This window comes from Leptodactylus fuscus, chromosome 5, assembly GCF_031893055.1.
Source record: "Leptodactylus fuscus isolate aLepFus1 chromosome 5, aLepFus1.hap2, whole genome shotgun sequence".
In the NCBI taxonomy this organism is placed as follows: Eukaryota; Metazoa; Chordata; class Amphibia; order Anura; family Leptodactylidae; genus Leptodactylus; species Leptodactylus fuscus.
Window position 1 is genome coordinate 207,997,778 of NC_134269.1, and position 20,151 is coordinate 208,017,928.

A 20,151-nucleotide genomic window follows, 5' to 3' on the forward strand; every position below is an offset into this window, starting at 1 on the left:
AAATGGTATCGGCCCTTCTTCCATCCAAGCTGCATTTACTGAAGGCATCTGGAGGAGAAGTGTCCCTGCGCTGGACTGCCAATGCTTTCAAGTTTGACCTAAAAGAAGCCTTTGTAGCAGCACGAAATAATTCATCCTTTATGCTACTTGAGGCCTGGACTCCTTTCAAGCGCAGGCTGCCAATTCCACAGAATATATTCATAGTGGTTTTAGAGTGTGGACGTTCATGGTCAATTGTATCGAGGCTCTAAGCTCACAAGTCATGTGGCCACAAGACTCCACTCTGCCGTTAACCTGTTCAGTGCAGAATATCAATGGACGTCACTACAGTCAAATTTTTGACCGATTTTCCTACAAACATTAGGCAAATGCATTGATTTCGTTTGTGATGTCATCGCCAAATTTTAGTAATGAATTCTTTTTCTGTTTTCCATTAACTTTTAGAAAATGCTTTCCCCTCTCCTTTGAAATATATAGACTTGCCAAGTTGCACATACAACTCCAGCAGTCCAATAGACTTTTATGGTGATGAGCTGACTCTGCTGCTCTGTCATAGTCTACACAGCAAAGCCAAAAAGTGATTCGCAAGAAATAGCCTAGCCCATTGTGTATGGTAAGTGTCAACATAGGGTTTGTTTATAAGGTGGTCTCATAAATAGTTCCTTTTGGAGATTTTTTTTATTTTTTTTTTAAACTTTTTGGATTTCTATATATTTCTAGCAGTCATCAAATGGGAATGTGCGCCAAATATTGAATTTGCTTTGTGATAAACATACTCCACGTTCGTGTCTTTTGCTTTATTACTTGTTCTAAGAAAGACGCTGAGCCACGATATATACTACAAATATTTATATACATATGTGTTTCCGATACGCTCGAACAACTGGTTTCAATCAGCTCAATCATGAGGTATGGCTCTAAAAAAAAAAAATAACGTACTGTGGGTCCGAGGTGATTATGGAAGCTATGTAACCCTATTACTTCAGAACTCCTGGAGCATTCTAGGGTGGAATCTCCACCGGGCGCAACAAGTGATTGTTTAGATACAGCCATGTTCATTATAACATGCTGGAACCAATTTGCTCAAGGTCCATGTAACAAAGACAGACTGAGTCACGTCCTGGACCACCATCGATTTCTAGAAGGAGAGTTACGAAAGTCTAGGAAGTCAAGACCATTGATTTGGGGTTCCCTTTTTTTTCTTAATTGATCTGAATATTGAAAACAATCATAAAAATATTCTACCGTTTTGTGAAGGCGGCAAACAGTAAACTAAGCTCTCCAAGGCCATGTGGATGTAAGTTATTGCACACCGGTGTTCTACTCACATTCACTTTTTATTATTTTTTGACCATGTTTTGTAACACACAATGACCATGTGGATGAAAGGTTAGCAGAAGAATCATAAAACGTCCCACCTCAGAACTGCCCATCATTGCCCAAAAAATGGTGCCTCATGAAAGCAACATACAGCAGCAAATCCATGGCTACAAGTCTGCAATATAGAGCCATAGGCATGCTATGTGCCATCATATGGGGCTCTTTTTTGAGCATAGACCATGAATCGACACCATTCGGACTTTACAAAAACTAAACTAAGCTCTCCAAGGCCATGGGGATGCACATTTACTTGTATAACTTGTGGGGTGCAGAGGGTGCCCCTTGGTCGAGGCCCAGGAGTCTTAGGGGGCCCATAATGAGTCTCTTCCCAATATGAGGCAACTGGAGATGAGGGACCCAAATTTTCCAAAAGTTCTCCCCACGGTCACCACTGTGGCTTGCGATTGGTCCTCAGCAGGAACATGAGGCACACTGATGTCATGACGCTTACATTAAAGACCCAAAAGTGTGTGGCACCACGCAGAAGGCTGAAGTTTCCACAACCCCCCGTGGTTTTCACTTATCCTAGTCTTGGGTCACGGTAAACTTCTTCAACTAGAAAAGAATCTGGGCCAAACCATCTGAACCTGAATCTTCAGAGGTTCATCCATCTCTAGAGGAGACTAGTACTATAAACGATACATTATAGTGTGGGGGGGGGGGGGGTACAGAATTTTGATTCAACACTATAAATAATGCCTTGGAACAAGTAGTCTAGGCTCTCTAAGGCCATGTGGATGTAGGCCATTTCATCCAGGTGTTCCAATCCATTTTACCTTCATTATTTTTGGACCACGTTTTGTCATCCCCAGGGGTGCTTTGGACATGGTATTAGCAGTAGCATCATATAATTTCTCTGAAAAAAAATTCCAATTTTTCATAAATCTACCTTTCGTCTACCCCCATAGCTAACCTCCCGCTACAATCCGTTTTACTAAGGGAACATCACGCTCAGTCCTTGCTTGTTTACGAGGTTCTTTTTTGACACATATGTTCTTCGTGTAAAATTTGGGTTGATCTTGCTTGTTTTGGCGCCATTTCTCATTTTCTATTTTCGCCTGATAACCATTTTTTAGCATTCCTTGTATTCGGGCCCAAATGTCTGCTCCTTCTCCCTCCAGATCTTAAAAACCATTTTCTCGTAGATTTCTCCCCCTTACATAAGTTCACAATCAAACTGGATTAAAAAGTAAAGACTGTTTTTACGTTTCCAGAAACAGCGCCACCGTGTGCACAGGCTCTGCCCGGTATTGCATCCAATCGAACAAATTTTAGAATTGTGCATGTATATATAGGAATATATGCAAATGATAATTATAAAACACAATGTAATGCATTATTTGTTCTGCGGACTAAACAGAGAACACATGGTCACTGCTTACGATTAAAGCAAGTGTAATTTCGCAACAGTTTGGAAGCGTTACTTTACTGTAAAGTTATAGAACACGCTTCCACATGTTCTGGTCCTGTTTCATATTGCAATTAAAATTGAGACATCTATAGAAAATTCACTACGTGTCCTAAGAAATCAGCTATTTACCTTTCCTTCTTCTCTGTCCGTAAGGCACCTGGCTGCAGCACAAGCTCTCCCCCAGTGCTCTATCTGCAATAGGAGACAAGAACCACTAAATCTGGCCCAGTTGGACGAAATAGAGGGGGGTCAAGAACAAAGTAACCCCCCTGTAAAATATTTGCATGACTTTCTCATGAGCTGCAGGCATTTATTTTACTCTAGAGCGCCTCTTTCTTTATGGAGGACCCAATATGCATGGTGAAGGTGTAATACTTCATTTTTCCTGCGGGGGAGCTGCAGGGGAATTTAACAGTTGTTACCAAGATCCCAGAAAAATTACAGCTGATCCCTTGGGCCCCAGGAATGAGATGACCTAACTTTTTGTCCACTTTGAACAAGAAGTGGTCCTGGCATGGCAGATTCATGAGGATAAGAATGCTCCATGACTTGACTTCATTCTCATAAGGTTTGGTAATATTACTAGCAGTAATAATGTGAAAAGGAAACTACACCATAAAACTCGAAACCCTCGTGTCAGCGTGGGATTCCAAGCAAATGCAGGGTGATGGATCACCTAGCAGCACCTTGCCGTTTTGGCCAGTGGTTAAGACCACCTGTCAGTAAAAACTTGGCCATCTCACAATAAATTCTCCTTCCAGCTATTTGAGGAAATAAAAAGATAACATTTTGAAACCCAGAACACACGAATCACAAGGCAAGATATAAATCACCGCTCACGGTTACAGTAACAGAAGGAAAAGATTTTCTACCAAGGACGCGAAATCACCACTTGTTAGACGGCTCGCTCAATCTCTCCGAGAGGGTCTTAGAAGGACCTGCTAAGAAATACACATCTCGAAAGATGAAAAAGTGGAGGGTATTGGCTAAGGGTAACCCAAAGTATTAAAAAGGTAGGGCCAAATACAATAATTTTGGTTGACAGTCTACATGTCTATGGTCCCATTGGACATGGAGATCGGATGATACCATTATTGGTTGATGTATTTTCTCAGAGCTTTTTGCAGTCCAAAATTTTAATTGATGTTCAGTTGGTCAAATGGTGCAAACATATTATGTGGTGCTGTACTGAGACGGTCACCACTGATATCAGTCCCTCATTGAGGGACACTAAGGATACCAATTAAAGGGGTGGCCAGAGATCAGGCAAAATCTCATTAAATAAAATAACAAAACACCCTTTACTTAGTACATACCCCACCATCTCAGAGACGATGTACCCATCTACAGGTGACAGTGGCAGCCATGGCGGTGGGATCGGTAAATAACCATTTTATTTTGAAGTCTCCACGACTATGACACCATAGTCCTAAATTGATGCCAGTGATTGGCTGCAGTGGTCACATGAGTAAAGCAGGTACATTACCGCGAGAGTCAAGTAAACAGGGCTGTAACTTGAGGGGGTGCAGAGGGTGCAGTTGCACCAGGGCCCAGGAGCCTTAGGAGGGCCTATAAGCACTGGCATCAGTATTGAGATTGCAGCTTCCATCTGGCCCATAAACCAAGGAGTCCCACAGATTACTCCAACCACACTAAGGTGGATTAAACTCCTGAGGGTGGGTTCACATCTGCGCCGGGTTTACAGTTTAGCCAATCCGGCCGGTTTCCGTCTTCTGTCCAGTTTCGCGGGTGGTCAGTTTTCAAATCCTCCTGTTTCGTAGGGCAGAAGAAGGAAACCGGCCATATGACCTAAACCAGAGACCGGGCGCAGATGTAAACCCACCCATAGCACCCGTAACCATCACTATCAAGAAGGTTAGTAGGGTTGAGGTAGGGGGCCCCGGACAAAAGATTGCACCAGAGCCCAGAATACTTTAGTTACACCACTTTAGTTAAACCAAACCCCGTTAGAGGTGCGGGAACATTGGCACAAGAACAGCAAAGAATGTACCAGATAAGTCACAGATCTTCCGTTATTTTGTGTCATTGTCTTGGCTAGATTTTATCCGATCTTGGACGACACTTATCTATCAGTACATTCTTTGGAGTGTAGAAGGAACTTCATAACCTAGAGAAGAACCTAAAAACCCAAAGACTCTATATAATGCTGACTATGGTCAGATCGGAGCCCAGGACCCCGCTGCGATCCCCTGACCTATAATCATGTAACCATTCAATTACTACTTTCCTAAATGGGATGTGTTCACATTATAAGCAAACTAGGCTCATATCTAGGTTTCCACGCAGTGGCAGCATATAAAGCCTTTGTTTATTGTGTAATTTTTATTCTATGCAGGTATTAAGTTTTTGGTTTTGACAGTCGCAACCGATTCTCTATTCATTGAACAGAGAAAGACTATCTTTGAGCCAATGGCAAGTAAAATAACTTAAACCAAACTGCTCCACTTGCTTATGCAGATTCCTTGAAACACAGAAAAACTGCAGCCGCATCTCCCTCCTCATCCCTATGTATTCTGTCACACATAGTTACTCTTTCCTCCTACACCTACTATTGCGGGGACAGTTAAGTGATCCCATTAGACATCAGATTAGGGCTTTAAAACTTTATTGACTCTAGTTCCACCAGTCTATTGCGATATCTGGACCCCTACAATAATACCCTCACGAGTCACAACCAAATACCACAGTACAGCATACATATTATCTGCTTCAACACCGTATACCACACTGTATCAGGAAGCAAATACCGCGCCAAACATCGCAGGGTAGTACATCTTACCCCAAAGAGGCCAAGAAACACCACTTTGCAGCACAAAAAACCTCAGTAGAAGTACAACGTCACTGGTAGCATCATTGATAGTCCCCAACTTTCCCCTCTCCCAATAGCAGATTAGATAATGGCTGCAGCATTCTCCTCAAATAAAACCTTCCAAACGAGCCACAAATCATTGCCTGATTGCACCCCTTCCACACTATCAAGAGCACCCCCACTACCATCTCCAAATATCTCCAGAATACAGTAGCCATCCTGCAGACTCCGGGTGAAGGACCTGTAGACTCTTGGTAATATCATCTCATGTCCTTCAGACTTCCGACTGACACTATCAAAGCAGTTTCTGGTTTAGAGCCCCTGTTTTGAGTCAAAGCCAAAACGGGCAGAAACCCGCACCTCAATAACGAGGCTTACCTAAAGGACCATTCACATGGTGGATTCTGCCATTGATTTTAGGATAGATTCCACCAATTCTGCCTTCCAAGGATTTCAAAAGGAAGCTGAGATGCGAGCAGGGCGAAGAAAAATTAAGTATTCTACTTGACCTTGCGTTGGATTCCACATCTAGGGGACAGCCCGTAGATTAGGCTCATACCAGGGGCACAAATGAAGCCAAATCTGATGTCATGTGAACTTAGTTTAGGCATGTACTGTATGGTATGGGCACTACTCTTGGTTATTTTTTTTGGTTACAAATTACATATGAAATTTTCTCTAGAATTTGCAGTGGATTTCACCATTTGTATTGCAATGTTACGGAAACAGAAGACTGTTGAGTTTAATGGAAACTGTAATGCTTCATTTGCCCTGTGGTGGCACTGCAGGGAAACTTAACAGTTTCTGTCTGGTTCCTCCACCGATCACTACTGATCATCACACCGGAGAGTAGCTTAATATGTGCTGACCCTTCAAATAACTAAAATTTGTCAACTTTTCCATAAAATATGAATAAATAAAATGTTACTTTTTTTTATCCAAGCACAAGCAGAACCAATTTATTCTTGGAATATATTTGGATACATTTTCACTAAAATGGAAATAGAAAGCACCTGACAAAGATCTACTAAAAACATCTGATCTTTTCCATGATTCTCCACAATAAATAAAACAGCATGAAGATCATTACCCAGCAATCTCGAGAACAATCCAAGGACATCCATGATCTCGGAGAGTGTTTATTTTACCTCCTCAAGTTATTTCAAGAAATATCAAGGCTTGAGGGATAAGATATTCCACAGTCCTGCATACGATGACTACAGAGAGAAATAATCACAACAATCTGCTATGGCAATCGGCATCGCGAACCCGATCAATACCGGAAAAGTTGACCATGCGAAGACAGAACTTGTTGTTTGCTCCCAAAAATGTTTGGCATCACCAAAGAGAGTGAGATTTGGTAACCAACAATAAGTAGAACAGCTAGGGTGGCCCTTATTCTCCTTCCAGAGGAGGAGGAACATTAAAACAAAAAATGTCCATAAATTTGGAAACAAGTTTAAACAATTTGCTCGACCAATGGCTAAAAAAGTCAACACCATCTGCCTAATGGACCATTCACATGGTGGAGTTTGCCATTGTTTTTAAGGTGGATTCCACACCAATATCAGTGGCAGATTCTGCCCTGATTCTGCCTTCCAAGGCAGGGTGGACAAAAATTAAGTATTCTGCTTGACCTTGGGGTGGATTCCACATCTAGAAAACGGCCTGTAAATTAGGCCCATACATCGGGGACATCAGAGACTTTGATGGAGGGTGGACAAGTCACTAGACTAGAATGGACTTGGACTACTCCAAGAATCAATTGATCTTTTTGTAGAAACGCAAAAAAGAACTTCCATAGATCACCTATAGAAATCAACCCAAAAATTGTAAGCCAAAAAATTTGTAGGACATGTAGGATGACTCAGGAATTGTTGATGGCATTTAGATTTCTCTTTTCTTAATTCACTTAATTTCTCAAAATATTCTTATTTTTCAGCATTGCCTAAAACTTTTGAACCTTCAAAATTAAGCGAAACACCCCCCCCCCAAAAAAAACCAAAAATTAAAAAAAAAAACAAAAAAAAAAAAAACCCCATAAAATGTAAAATATGTATCCGATTTTCTTTTCCAATCAATTTTAGGTTTTGGTTAACCCAACCCTTCTTCTTAGGCTACGTAATAGAATAGTTGGGTCTCTTTAAGATAGATGGTGACCAGTAGAACCGAATATTGAGACCATGAAAAAAATTTTTTTTTCGTAATTTCAAATATTCAACTCGAATTTAGGTTTTGTTAGAGAGAACTATAAAATGTTCTAAATATAAAATATCATTTTTGTATAAATTTTTATATTAAAAAAAGTTGTTAAAATATTTATTGCTTTAATTTTTTTTTTAAATTGTGCGATCAAAAAAAAGTTTCAAAAAGTTTAATAAAAAAAATTAGAAACAAAAGCAAATAAACAGAATGACTAATATTCTTCATACTATAAAACGTTACTTGAAGATACTGTCAAGATGCGATGTCCGTGCTATCAGGGTTTCTGGGAAATGCAGTCAATAGTTCAGATAAACCACAGTAAGGCAATAAAATTCTGCCATTAAATTCGGAGATTTTTTTTTTTTTTTTTAAAGGCATGAATCCATCAGAAATATTTATTTAAAAAAGTAAAAGGTTAAACAAATAGAGCGAAGTTAAAATACAGATAGGGGATAAAAATTAAACCGTTGTGCTTATATTTGGAAAGTGCAAGACAGATTGTGGGAAATTCATCAAAGGCGCTTGCCAGACTTCTGCCATTGCAAATCCTACTGGCAGATTTCGGAGAGCGCAGACCAATTTGTGAAGTCTTTGCACCACAGTGCGACTGGCAGGAGAGAAGAACACAGACTGCCAGTGGGGTTACAAGTTCACGTACATGCAAACGATCCGATTATAAATCACTGATGATTATGTAAATAGGGTTCTAAAGCCAATGGAGGGCCGAGCAGAAGATTTAAAGGGCCCTCGGGACAAAAGGACTGAACGGATGGGACAAAAGAGAGACTTGTTACAAAATGACAAAAACGGTTAAAAAAAAAAAAAAAATTAAATTTAAAACTTTAAATTTAAAAGTTATATATTTTTGCAAATAATTAAACATTTTGAAGCGGTTAGAGATTTTCTTTAACTATCTTAATTGGTTGCCAAAGGATACGACCATGAATGCAGGAAGTTTTTATGGTAAAAAAAAAAATTTAGCAGGTAGGATTTCCTAATTGGTGTTGGGTTATCTTCTCATATGTAGTCCACCTGGCCGGTAACCCATCTACAATAAGGACATCATGGCTGGGTTGTTGATAAGTCCCTGAACATCCATTGGCAACCAATCAAGACAAAAGATGGTTAGAAAAACTCTCAAACTATGCAAATTTTTATTCTTAAAAGTTTAAAGGGGTTGTGCCGTAATGGATACATAATCCCTATCAATAGAACAAGGGAGATGTGTCCGATATCTGGGGGTGAAACCATTGGGTCCACCCGCAACAAGCTGGAGGACACGTCTCCTTGTGAGGGGTGAGACCTCATAGCAGTAAATGGAGCATTGGTCATACATGAGTCTTGGGGCTCCATTCACAAGGTGGTTTTAGTGGGACTTTCGGTGCCCCATCTTCCAGATTGCTGGGGGACCCAGTGGCCAGGTACCCGAATTCTCTTACAAACCATTGCCATGCCATTGCAGGGCTGGTTAGAGCCATAGTGATCGTACCTTTGTTGTGTTACAGTGCAATCTTGCTGATAAGAAATTTAACTTTTATTCTATATGCAAAGGAGTTGTTTGGAGCACTCGGGTGGGGATGGGGGCACCATCATCTTTTTAAATAATTGTTCATGGGATCTGTCAGTCTTTCTGATATTAGGTTGACAATGGGTTGAAACCACTAAAGAAAATAGGTGCTCCAGGAGGTGTGGCCCTGGCATGAGTGCACCCAACTGCTCATTTGCATATAGATTAACAGTTGAATTAGTCATCAGCAAAATTGCACTTTGAAACAAGAAAGGAACCGGCCCTACAACAGCATATAAATGGCTTAGCAGAGATTTTGGTAGTGGTGGACTGTCTGTAATCCTGACATACAGAATATCTAGGACCTACTGCAGACTGGTAACCAGAAACAGAGACCGTTCTTAGTTCTCTGACCTCAGTAACTTCAGGTCTACCCCAAGTAATGTTGGTCCTAGCCTGACAAACTTAGTTTGGCTACTAAAGTGGCAGCAACTTTATCACAGATTACCAGCAAGCGTTGAATAACCCTGCAGTACTCCCGCAGGCTAAAGGATGTATTACATGCCGGGTCCTCCACAGCAAGAAATGCTTTTTGTAGCCACTCCCTGCTCTGGTGAAAATAAATGGATCTTAATAATGGAAGACCCCTTCTTTTCTTATACAACAGGGTATATAAATTGGGTTTACTACTAGAGATGAGCGAACAGTGTTCTATCGAACACATGTTCGATCGGATATCAGGGTGTTCGCCATGTTCGAATCGAATCGAACACCACGTGGTAAAGTGCGCCAAAATTCGATTCCCCTCCCACCTTCCCTGGCGCCTTTTTTGCACCAATAACAGCGCAGGGGAGGTGGGACAGGAACTACGACACCGGGGGCATTGAAAAAAATTGGAAAAAGTCATTGGCTGCCGAAATCAGGTGACCTCCATTTTAGACGAATAGTGGATTTCAAATCCGGGTCATATGAGAATGTGAACTTTGTGACTATGAGACAGGGATAGCTGTACAGGCAGGGATAGCTAGGGATAACCTTTATTTAGGGGGGAATGTTATTAAAAATAACTTTTTGGGGCTCTATCGGGTGTGTAATTGTGATTTTTGTGAGATAAACTTTTTCCCATAGGGATGCATTGGCCAGCGCTGATTGGCCGAATTCCGTACTCTGGCCAATCAGTGCTGGCCAATGCATTCTATTAGCTTGATGAAGCAGAGTGTGCACAAGGGTTCAAGCGCACCCTCGGCTCTGATGTAGCAGAGCCGAGGCTGCACAAGGGTTCAAGCGCACCCTCGGCTGTGATGTAGGAGAGCCGAGGGTGCACTTGAACCCTTGTGCACCCTCAGCTCTGCTACATCAGAGCCGAGGGTGCGCTTGAACCCTTGTGCACACTCTGCTTCATCAAGCTAATAGAATGCATTGGCCAGCGCTGATTGGCCAATGTATTCTATTAGCCTGATGAAGTAGAGCTGAATGTGTGTGCTAAGCACACTCATTCAGCACTGCTTCATCACGCCAATACAATGCATTGGCCAGCGCTGATTGGCCAGAGTACGGAACTCGACCAATCAGCGCTGGCTCTGCTGGAGGAGGCGGAGTCTAAGATCGCTCCACACCAGTCTCCATTCAGGTCCGACCTTAGACTCCGCCTCCTCCGGCAGAGCCAGCGCTGATTGGCCGAAGGCTGGCCAATGCATTCCTATGCGAATGCAGAGACTTAGCAGTGCTGAGTCAGTTTTGCTCAACTACACATCTGATGCACACTCGGCACTGCTACATCAGATGTAGCAATCTGATGTAGCAGAGCCGAGGGTGCACTAGAACCCCTGTGCAAACTCAGTTCACGCTAATAGAATGCATTGGCCAGCGCTGATTGGCCAATGCATTCTATTAGCCCGATGAAGTAGAGCTGAATGTGTGTGCTAAGCACACACATTCAGCACTGCTTCATCACGCCAATACAATGCATTAGCCAGTGCTGATTGGCCAGAGTACGGAATTCGGCCAATCAGCGCTGGCTCTGCTGGAGGAGGCGGAGTCTAAGGTCGGACCTGAATGGAGACTGGTGTGGAGCGATCTTAGACTCCGCCTCCTCCAGCAGAGCCAGCGCTGATTGGTCGAGTTCCGTACTCTGGCCAATCAGCGCTGGCCAATGCATTCTATTAGCCCGATGAAGTAGAGCTGAATGTGTGTGCTAAGAACACACATTCAGCACTGCTTCATCACGCCAATACAATGCATTAGCCAGTGCTGATTGGCCAGAGTACGGAATTCGGCCAATCAGCGCTGGCTCTGCTGGAGGAGGCGGAGTCTAAGATCGCTCCACACCAGTCTCCATTCAGGTCCGACCTTAGACTCCGCCTCCTCCAGCAGAGCCAGCGCTGATTGGCCGAATTCCGTACTCTGGCCAATCAGCACTGGCTAATGCATTGTATTGGCGTGATGAAGCAGTGCTGAATGTGTGTGCTTAGCACACACATTCAGCTCTACTTCATCGGGCTAATAGAATGCATTGGCCAGCGCTGATTGGCCGAATTCCGTACTCTGGCCAATCAGCACTGGCTAATGCATTGTATTGGCTTGATGAAGCAGTGCTGAATGTGTGTGCTTAGCACACACATTCAGCTCTACTTCATCGGGCTAATAGAATGCATTGGCCAATCAGCGCTGGCCAATGCATTCTATTAGCGTGAACTGAGTTTGCACAGGGGTTCTAGTGCACCCTCGGCTCTGCTACATCAGATTGCTACATCTGATGTAGCAGTGCCGAGTGTGCATCAGATGTGTAGTTGAGCAAAACTGACTCAGCACTGCTAAGTCTGCATTCGCATAGGAATGCATTGGCCAGCCTTCAGCCAATCAGCGCTGGCTCTGCCGGAGGAGGCGGAGTCTAAGGTCGGACCTGAATGGAGACTGGTGTGGAGCGATCTTAGACTCCGCCTCCTCCAGCAGAGCCAGCGCTGATTGGTCGAGTTCCGTACTCTGGCCAATCAGCACTGGCCAATGCATTTCTATGGGGAAAAGTTAGCTTGCGAAAATCGCAAACTGACAGGGATTTCCATGAAATAAAGTGACTTTTATGCCCCCAGACATGCTTCCCCTGCTGTCCCAGTGTCATTCCAGGGTGTTGGTATCATTTCCTGGGGTGTCATAGTGGACTTGGTGACCCTCCAGACACGAATTTGGGTTTCCCCCTTAACGAGTTTATGTTCCCCATAGACTATAATGGGGTTCGAAACCCATTCGAACACTCGAACAGTGAGCAGCTGTTCGAATCGAATTTCGAACCTCGAACATTTTAGTGTTCGCTCATCTCTATTTACTACCCATTTACATTGTTTTCCGATACAGGCCCATCACATAGAGCAGTCACTGCCTACCTAAGACTAGACTCAGATTTCAATCATCAGTTTCACCACGTCCCCCATCATCTTCCTCGCACGGTTCATTGATTTCAAACCCCAAAGACAATGAGTGTTTATAAACAGAGCAAGAAGCAGATGATATCATAAACACACATCTTTATTCGAGGAGCAGATTTCCTGTTTTATAAAGGAGAATCATGTTAGTTTATACTAGGGACACAGCCAAATGTATCTGAAAGTAAACATGAAATGCTCTTTAAAAAATGTGTTCTATTCTCGCAGCAAAGTATGGATGCCATGGCTGCAATTCATTTTCCATGGTCTGGACTGATTGTGAAGCGAGTGCGTAACGGGTGTAGAACGTTCCGATCCTGGCGTAACCTCTATCGGTACAACAGGGATATCTAGTTAAGATTAGAGAACATCTGATAGAGATGAACAAACCTGATTGGAACAAAAAGGATTCGACAAAAATTTTCAAAAAGTTTTGGGTTTCGATCCAAACCCGGAATTTGAGGGTTCATCACCCGTGAACTAGAAGTGAAGCTACTATAATCTTCAGACCCCAGAGTAGAATAAGTCAAAACCTCACCTTTCCTTCACTTCTCCTGGGCTCCCTCGTGATGATTGGCACTCCCTCAGAGGCATCTTATGGCCTCCTGGTTGACATCACACACCCCAGGGTGCCCAATCACAGGCTTCAACAGTGACCCCAGATCATGTGATCTCACCCAGGAGCGCAGAAATGGAATCCCAAGAGAGGTGAGGGAGGGCCATTATAGCGGTTTGTTATGTTTCAGCACCTTCCTTGGGCCTCCACTTATCATACTCAAGGGACTTTAGAGTCTTCATTCTCAACAATCAAAAATCCAAGATGAATCTCCAGAAGTTAGCTTAAAATCCCATCAACATATCACTACCAGGACTCTGTTCCTATAACTACTCTCCATTTGGACCGGTCACTTTCTTTAACAATTCCAACACAATCATCTTCAGCTGTTATAATAAATTTTGCTTTATGGACTGTTCACATAGTGCCCTATGGGGTTCCGTAAAGCTTTAGCAGTACAATTGGGACCACAGCCAACCAGGATACAAGAGATTTCACCCTGGGAAACTTTACTCCAAAAACATCTGCATCTAATTTGACACCAATACTGGTCTCGGTAGTGGATTTGGCGGCTTTGTAACCACAACTACCACATTTGGACCAGTTACTTTCTTTAACAAATCCGACACAATCATTATGATCATTTTCATTTCATCTCTGTTCACATTTTGCACTATGGGGTCCCTTCAAGCATTCAAAGGCTAAGTTCACACGGGGGGCGGATTTTGACACAGAGAGTCAAAATCCGCCTGCCACAACTGTTGCGGCTTCCGACAGTCGCGGCTTCCCCCTCCGGAGCAGGCTTGAATGAATGGGCCGACCCCGGAGGTTGCTGCCACCAGGAATCCGTCTGAAGAAAGGGCAGCCCGCTTCTTTTTTCCGTGAGCGGCAGCAAAAAGAAAAAAGTAGCCTGGCGGTCTACATAGACCACCATTGTGAGGGGGCAGATTATGACGTGGATTACGCACCATAATCCGCCCCCTCTGTGCCCGTGTGAATTGGCCCTAATACAGTGCCTTTTTTATTGGGGGGGGGGGGTGTTAAAGGGTTTTCCAGGCCTAATAAATGATGTCCTATCCTTAGGATAGGTCCTCAGTTAAAGATCATCTGGGGTGCGACACCCAGGACCCTCAACTGTTTGAAGAGTGCACAGCATTCACTTGAGTGCTGCAGACCCTGTGCTACTTACAATTTCCATAGCATCACAACTCAGCCCATTGACCTGAATGGGACTAAGTAGCGAACATGTCATGTGACTGATCACAATTTTACCGAACATTAACACCATTATTCCCCCTCATACCCCCTAAAAACTTCTGTAACGTACAAAGGATTAAAAAAAATGTTAATAAATCGTAGCTAGAAAATTGAGCCAAATTTTTCAATTTAATCTAAACCTAATATAAAAAGAAAAAAAAAAAAAGTTATAATGGTGGTTTTACTACAAACTGGTTGTTTGATTTTGAAAAAAAATTAATTTTTCAAATTGAACTTCAAAGCCCTGCAAAATTGGAAATGAACTAGAAAATCCTATTATAAAAAAAATACCCTAAAAATTCCAAAAAGATTTTTTTTAATCTTCACGATACAAAATGATAAGTTAAGTTCTTTAAAGCAGAAATACTGGATAGTTTCAAAATCTCTGAACTTGCCAGTTTTTTGGCTCTCCTGGGCACATCTCAACTTTGTTCAACAGCTGCAGTGGAAAGCGACTTCTAAGCGCTCCGATGGCGCCAAATTACATTTACTCTGTTTATAAAAACTAAATAACAATAGTTGTATATTCTCCAACACCCTTTATTGGTGTTCACTCTCCAAACAACCCTTTACATTCCAGTTGGAAAAATCCTTTCTTCACATCAAGGATAATTTTAACAACCACATAAATTTTATTTGTACCAAACCCTTTGGCTTTAACGTTTATGCAAATAACAAAAAGCACACAAAAAAAAAATTGGGTTTGAAACGATAAAAACTGTATCTTATTTATTTTTTAAATTGTTAATTTTTTTTCAGTTACAAAGTACATGAAAATTTTTTCCTAGCTAAGGCCTCACTGACCAAGATCTATACTCAATACGTAATAATATATCTTAGGACTAAGTCTATATTATTTTTTCAACGGAGGCCAAATTTGGAAAAAACAAAAGTTTTTTTCCATCAGGTTCAATATATAGGACTTGTTTTCCGATTCTGGGATACGCCTCTTGACAAATGTCCATGGGGATATATGCATAAAGTCTAAAAAATAACGTACAATTTTAGATATTTTGAGAAATACAGTTAAGAAATTTACAAATTTATACATAATATATATAAAAGGAGTAATTTCTGTTAGAAATGGGGGCAAGTCGAAAATACAGTGAGACAGACTAAGGAAATTTCAAGGTTCCTAGAGCTGCAAGCCTCAGTAGACTATAAACTCCTGTTTATAGCAGACCATCCTATTGATGCTCCGAGATCTCCTGTAACACTAACTTTAAAGGGGTTGTGTGGGGAGTTGAACTTACCTGACTTTATGCTGGACCCAAGTGTTGCAGCCTGGTTCCGATCCTGGATCACGTGTTCAGAATCAAAGCCTTTGCGCGGGTTGTTTCGCCCTCTCCCACCCTTAGGGGCCGTTTTCAATTGCATGAACAGTTCCACCATTAGAAGCCACCAGAGGAGGTCAGGTTTAATTCCCCAGACAACCCCTTAAGAAATCTACTGACTGGCCACGTCCCCTCCTCTCATCCAATGATACCTGGTTATCACCCAAATTAAAGCTTCATCCTGGTTTATTTCCTATACATCTGTACAAAACGTTTAGGCAGGGGGGAAATGGAAGAGTTAATTTAGCTTATTTTTGTCGATTCTCAAAATGAAGAGAATTTTTGATCCAATCAATATTTGGGGTGACCTCTACCCTTTGGAGGAGGAGTCCTAGAAGTGTTGATCCAGCCCCTACAGCTATATCCCTGATCTCAATACCATCCAATCTGTATTGGATTATATGAAGAGGCAGAAGGATTGGAGGCCAACCTACATCCATAAAGGATCTGGGCTTAGCTCTCCAAGATGGCGGGAACCACCTCCCTGCCCAGTTCTTCCAAAAACTGTCTCCAAGTACTCAGAAGAATTGATCGAAGGCAAAGGGCAAAAGCGTATACTAAATATAGATAGACAAGAAGAATTGAGAAACGTAAAACCTAAAACTTTTGCACAGCTCTGTCTATATACTAATTCTACTGTAAGTCGGCATCTAAAAGGGAGCCATTTCTCTCTGCTACGATCTCAAGATCAAAATCATAAAGCTGAAGCGCGTCCATTAATGTACATCTACTGAAGCATGGAAAGTACCAAAAAAAAAAGCTCTCAAAGATGAACTCTTTTATAACTAAGCCATTTTCATGATCATAAAAACGAAAAAAAAACTTACAAGTTTTTAAACTGAAAAATTGCAACTCAAGATCATGGGGAAAAAAATGGGAGAAGATGAAAAATACCAAGCTTTAAACAAAAATAAATAAAAAAAATAATAATTTTTATTATTGAACCTACAGGGGTTAAATAATTTCTGCTATCCCCTTACCAAGATTAACTCTCCAAAATGTTTTAACTTTAATAACCAAGCCATTTTCATGATCACATAAACAGAAAAAAAAAACTTTTCCAAGAAAAAAAAAATACAAAAACAAAAAAAAAATAAAAAATAAAAATTAATAAATAATAATAATAATAATAATAATAATAATAATAATAATAATAGGTGAAAGTTAAAAATATCAAAAATTAAAAATTTGATGAAGGTCAAAAATAATCAAGATTTTATTAGAGAAAAAAATCAATAGAAGGCTTAAAAAAATAAAAATTTAAAAAATATTAAAAATAATAGGTAAAGGCTAAAAAATATCAAAATTAAAAAATTGGAAGAAGGTTAAAAATAATCCAGATTTTATTAAACAAAAAAATATCAACAGATAGAAGGCTAAAAAAGATTTTTTAAAAAAAATATTAAAAATATGTGAAGGCTTACAAAAAAAAAAAAAAAAAAGTTTTTTTCTTTTTTTTTTTTTTAAAATGTGTGAAGACTAAAAATGGCTTGATCCTAAATGGGTAAAAAAAAAAAAAAAAGTTTCCCCTTACAAGATGCAATATAGAATAAAAACCTAATTTTTTTAAACATTTTTATATAAAATTTGAATATAATAAAATAATAAAAATTAGAATTTTTAAAAAAGTTAAAATTCTATAAAGGCCATTATACTTGACAAAACCTCTCGTTCCAGCACATGGGGCTTGCTGGGTACAAGTCTATACTTGTGCTCGTAGACTCGCTTAGTAATTACTTCCAGATATCCTTCATATTGTTTTTGTTTTTCCTTCGCAGTTTTTTTCCAGTATCTTCTAAGCCGGAGCGGTCGTCTTCTTAGAAACCTCCCCGAGCTTTGTTGAAGTACTTGACTGAAGCGAACCCTGCGTTCTTTTATCAGTCAGGCCCATACATACTGTTTGTATCTGCGGCAGGAGATGTGTTGAAAGATGCCTTTTCTTTTTCATGTAAAAGCTTCTTGTCCCCTCTAATCGCCCAATAATGATACTTTCACCAACTCATTAAGTGAACAAGGCAACAAAGGGCCCATTCTAGCCCCCAGACTCTCTCGGTGCGCACAGCGATTCACTGTTCTTTACAATTCACTTTCCTTTCAAGAGCACACTTGGTGCACACAGGACAATGGCCGCCCCGCTTTATAGTGCAGATCTCTATGGGCTTTTACTGGGACACAGAAACTTCACACAGAAAAGTTATGTCTTTTTGTTAGACGTGATGAACAACTCTCTCCTGTTGGGCAGCAGATACTCAGAACTAGTGCGAAACTTTTTGGAAAAGAAAAAAAAAAAAATTCTTCTTTTTATTTGGTCTTCTCGAGCAAAACTGGATTTATTTAATACGAAGTGTAAAATTATTAAAGAATAGAAATAAGTGAGTAGCATTCGATCGAGTACCTCCCCGCCATAGGTATGCGTGTAAGCGGCCGAACGCCAAGGGGTTAAACACATTGAATATTGGTGTCCGGCCGCTTACACGCATACCTATGGCGGGGAGGTATTCGATTGAATGCTACTCGCTCATCTCTATTAAAGAACCATCAAATCAATATGAGCAGTACAAATGTTCTTCATTAAAGGTATCAGCTTAAAGGGGTTTTCCAAGACTTAAATGATGACTTATTGTTAGGAATGACTCCCTGAGCACTTCTTATAATACACAAGCCATGTGATGTCATGTTCATCACTCACATGGCCTGTTCACAGCTCAGTCCCATTTAAATGAATGGGCCAAGATGCAATACCAAACATAGCCACTATGCAATGTACAGCGCCGTTCTCCGTAAGTAGCAAAAAAGGCGCAAGGTGTACCTGGGCATGTTCAAAAAGCTCTTCAATCAATGGGATCTAACACCTAAGCCCCCCTACGATCATCCTAACCTAAGGATGAGATCAATTTTTAAGCCTGGAAATTCCCTTTAAGAGACAAAGGCGTAGGCCATTGCAGTCCTAATAATGTCCATGACCGGTATGAATTACCAAAAGGCTCAAATCACAAAATAGATCTGGTAGACACATGCGCACCAGAATAGAAATCTACACCAGTTCTGGCCATTTTTCCAAAATAGGGCAAGCGAGGGGCTGAATGAAAGATGGCCCACAATTATACCCATCTACACTAGAAAACATGGGATAGAGGACTTGATAAATTCTCCCAAATAGGTGCATATATCATGCAGTGACAAGGTTACCAACATTGCACTTACCCCATCCAGGACCTAAAAGTCTAGAGGCCAAGGCTCCACTAAAGGGTTTAGACCTAGTCTGATCTCCATTGTAGGCCGGGCCTTGATACACTTCATACATATAAGGCTAGAGTCCCTGCTCTGGTCAAGATTTATTAGTAATATACAACCCAATCATATGGAGTCCAGTCTATTACCTGGGGAGAGGGCAGCTGTGGAGGCCGGAGCGCTCGTTGTGTTGCTCCTGCGGACATTCTCTCACTCACATGACCAACTCCATTCTATGAGGTCCCAGTAGAGAGGAGTCATTAATAACAACTGGTTGACACAGTGTCAGCTAAGACCTCCTGCAAAAATCTGTAATCCATGGGGGAACTGGACATCAAGTGTTCAATTCTCCCACAGTGCCCCCACAGAGGATATTAAGTATTACATATATTAAGGTTATATGGATGCGCTGTTTGTGTAATGAATGAACTGCTGGGTCCTCCAAAGAAATAGACTCTCTTACTAGCCATTTTGAATAACAGATAAGGGGCTAGGACTGGAGAACCTTACCTATTAACCCATAATTCCCCTAATATTATATAAACATAGGTTTTGTGGAGTAGACAGCCCCTTTAATAAATGTGTAAACAGTACAGTCATAGTTTGCAGCTGCCTTTTGGCCATTTCCCTTTTTTGTCATGATTTGCTTCCAAGTAATTTTCCAATGACCCCATAAATCTATCAAACTTGCACTAAACTATTTGTTCATTTCTGTGCAGCACCCCCACAGGCGAATTGAAGTATTACACATATTACAATTTAAATGGATGAGCAGTTTATGTAATGAAAGAATATTCTGGGTCCTCCAGAGGAATAGACTCTTTTTGTAGCCATTCTAGCTAGCAGATAAGGGTCCAGGATATGAAAACATTCTATATTAACCCATAATACCCCCTAATATTTGAAAATGGGTTTTGTAGAGCCCCTTTAATAATCATGTTAACTGTACCATCAAAATTTGTAGTCGCCTTCTGACGTTTCATGTTTCACTTCCAAGAAATTTTCCCATGACCCCATAAAC

General features: G+C 41.1%; 1 protein-coding gene across 7 annotated transcripts in view; it reads right to left on the reverse strand.

The window, feature by feature from the left end:
* Window positions 1-20,151, reverse strand: part of SCUBE1 (signal peptide, CUB domain and EGF like domain containing 1) — a 139,325-nt gene that overhangs the window by 66,932 nt on the left and 52,242 nt on the right. For 2 of the 7 annotated variants that reach the window (XM_075275125.1, XM_075275122.1), the window contains exon 5: window positions 2,921-2,983. The exons of the other annotated variants lie outside the window; for them this stretch is intronic. In XM_075275125.1, the coding sequence (XP_075131226.1) occupies window positions 2,921-2,983 (63 nt within the window). The remainder of the gene's footprint in view (window positions 1-2,920; window positions 2,984-20,151) is intronic. 7 annotated transcript variants of the gene reach the window in all.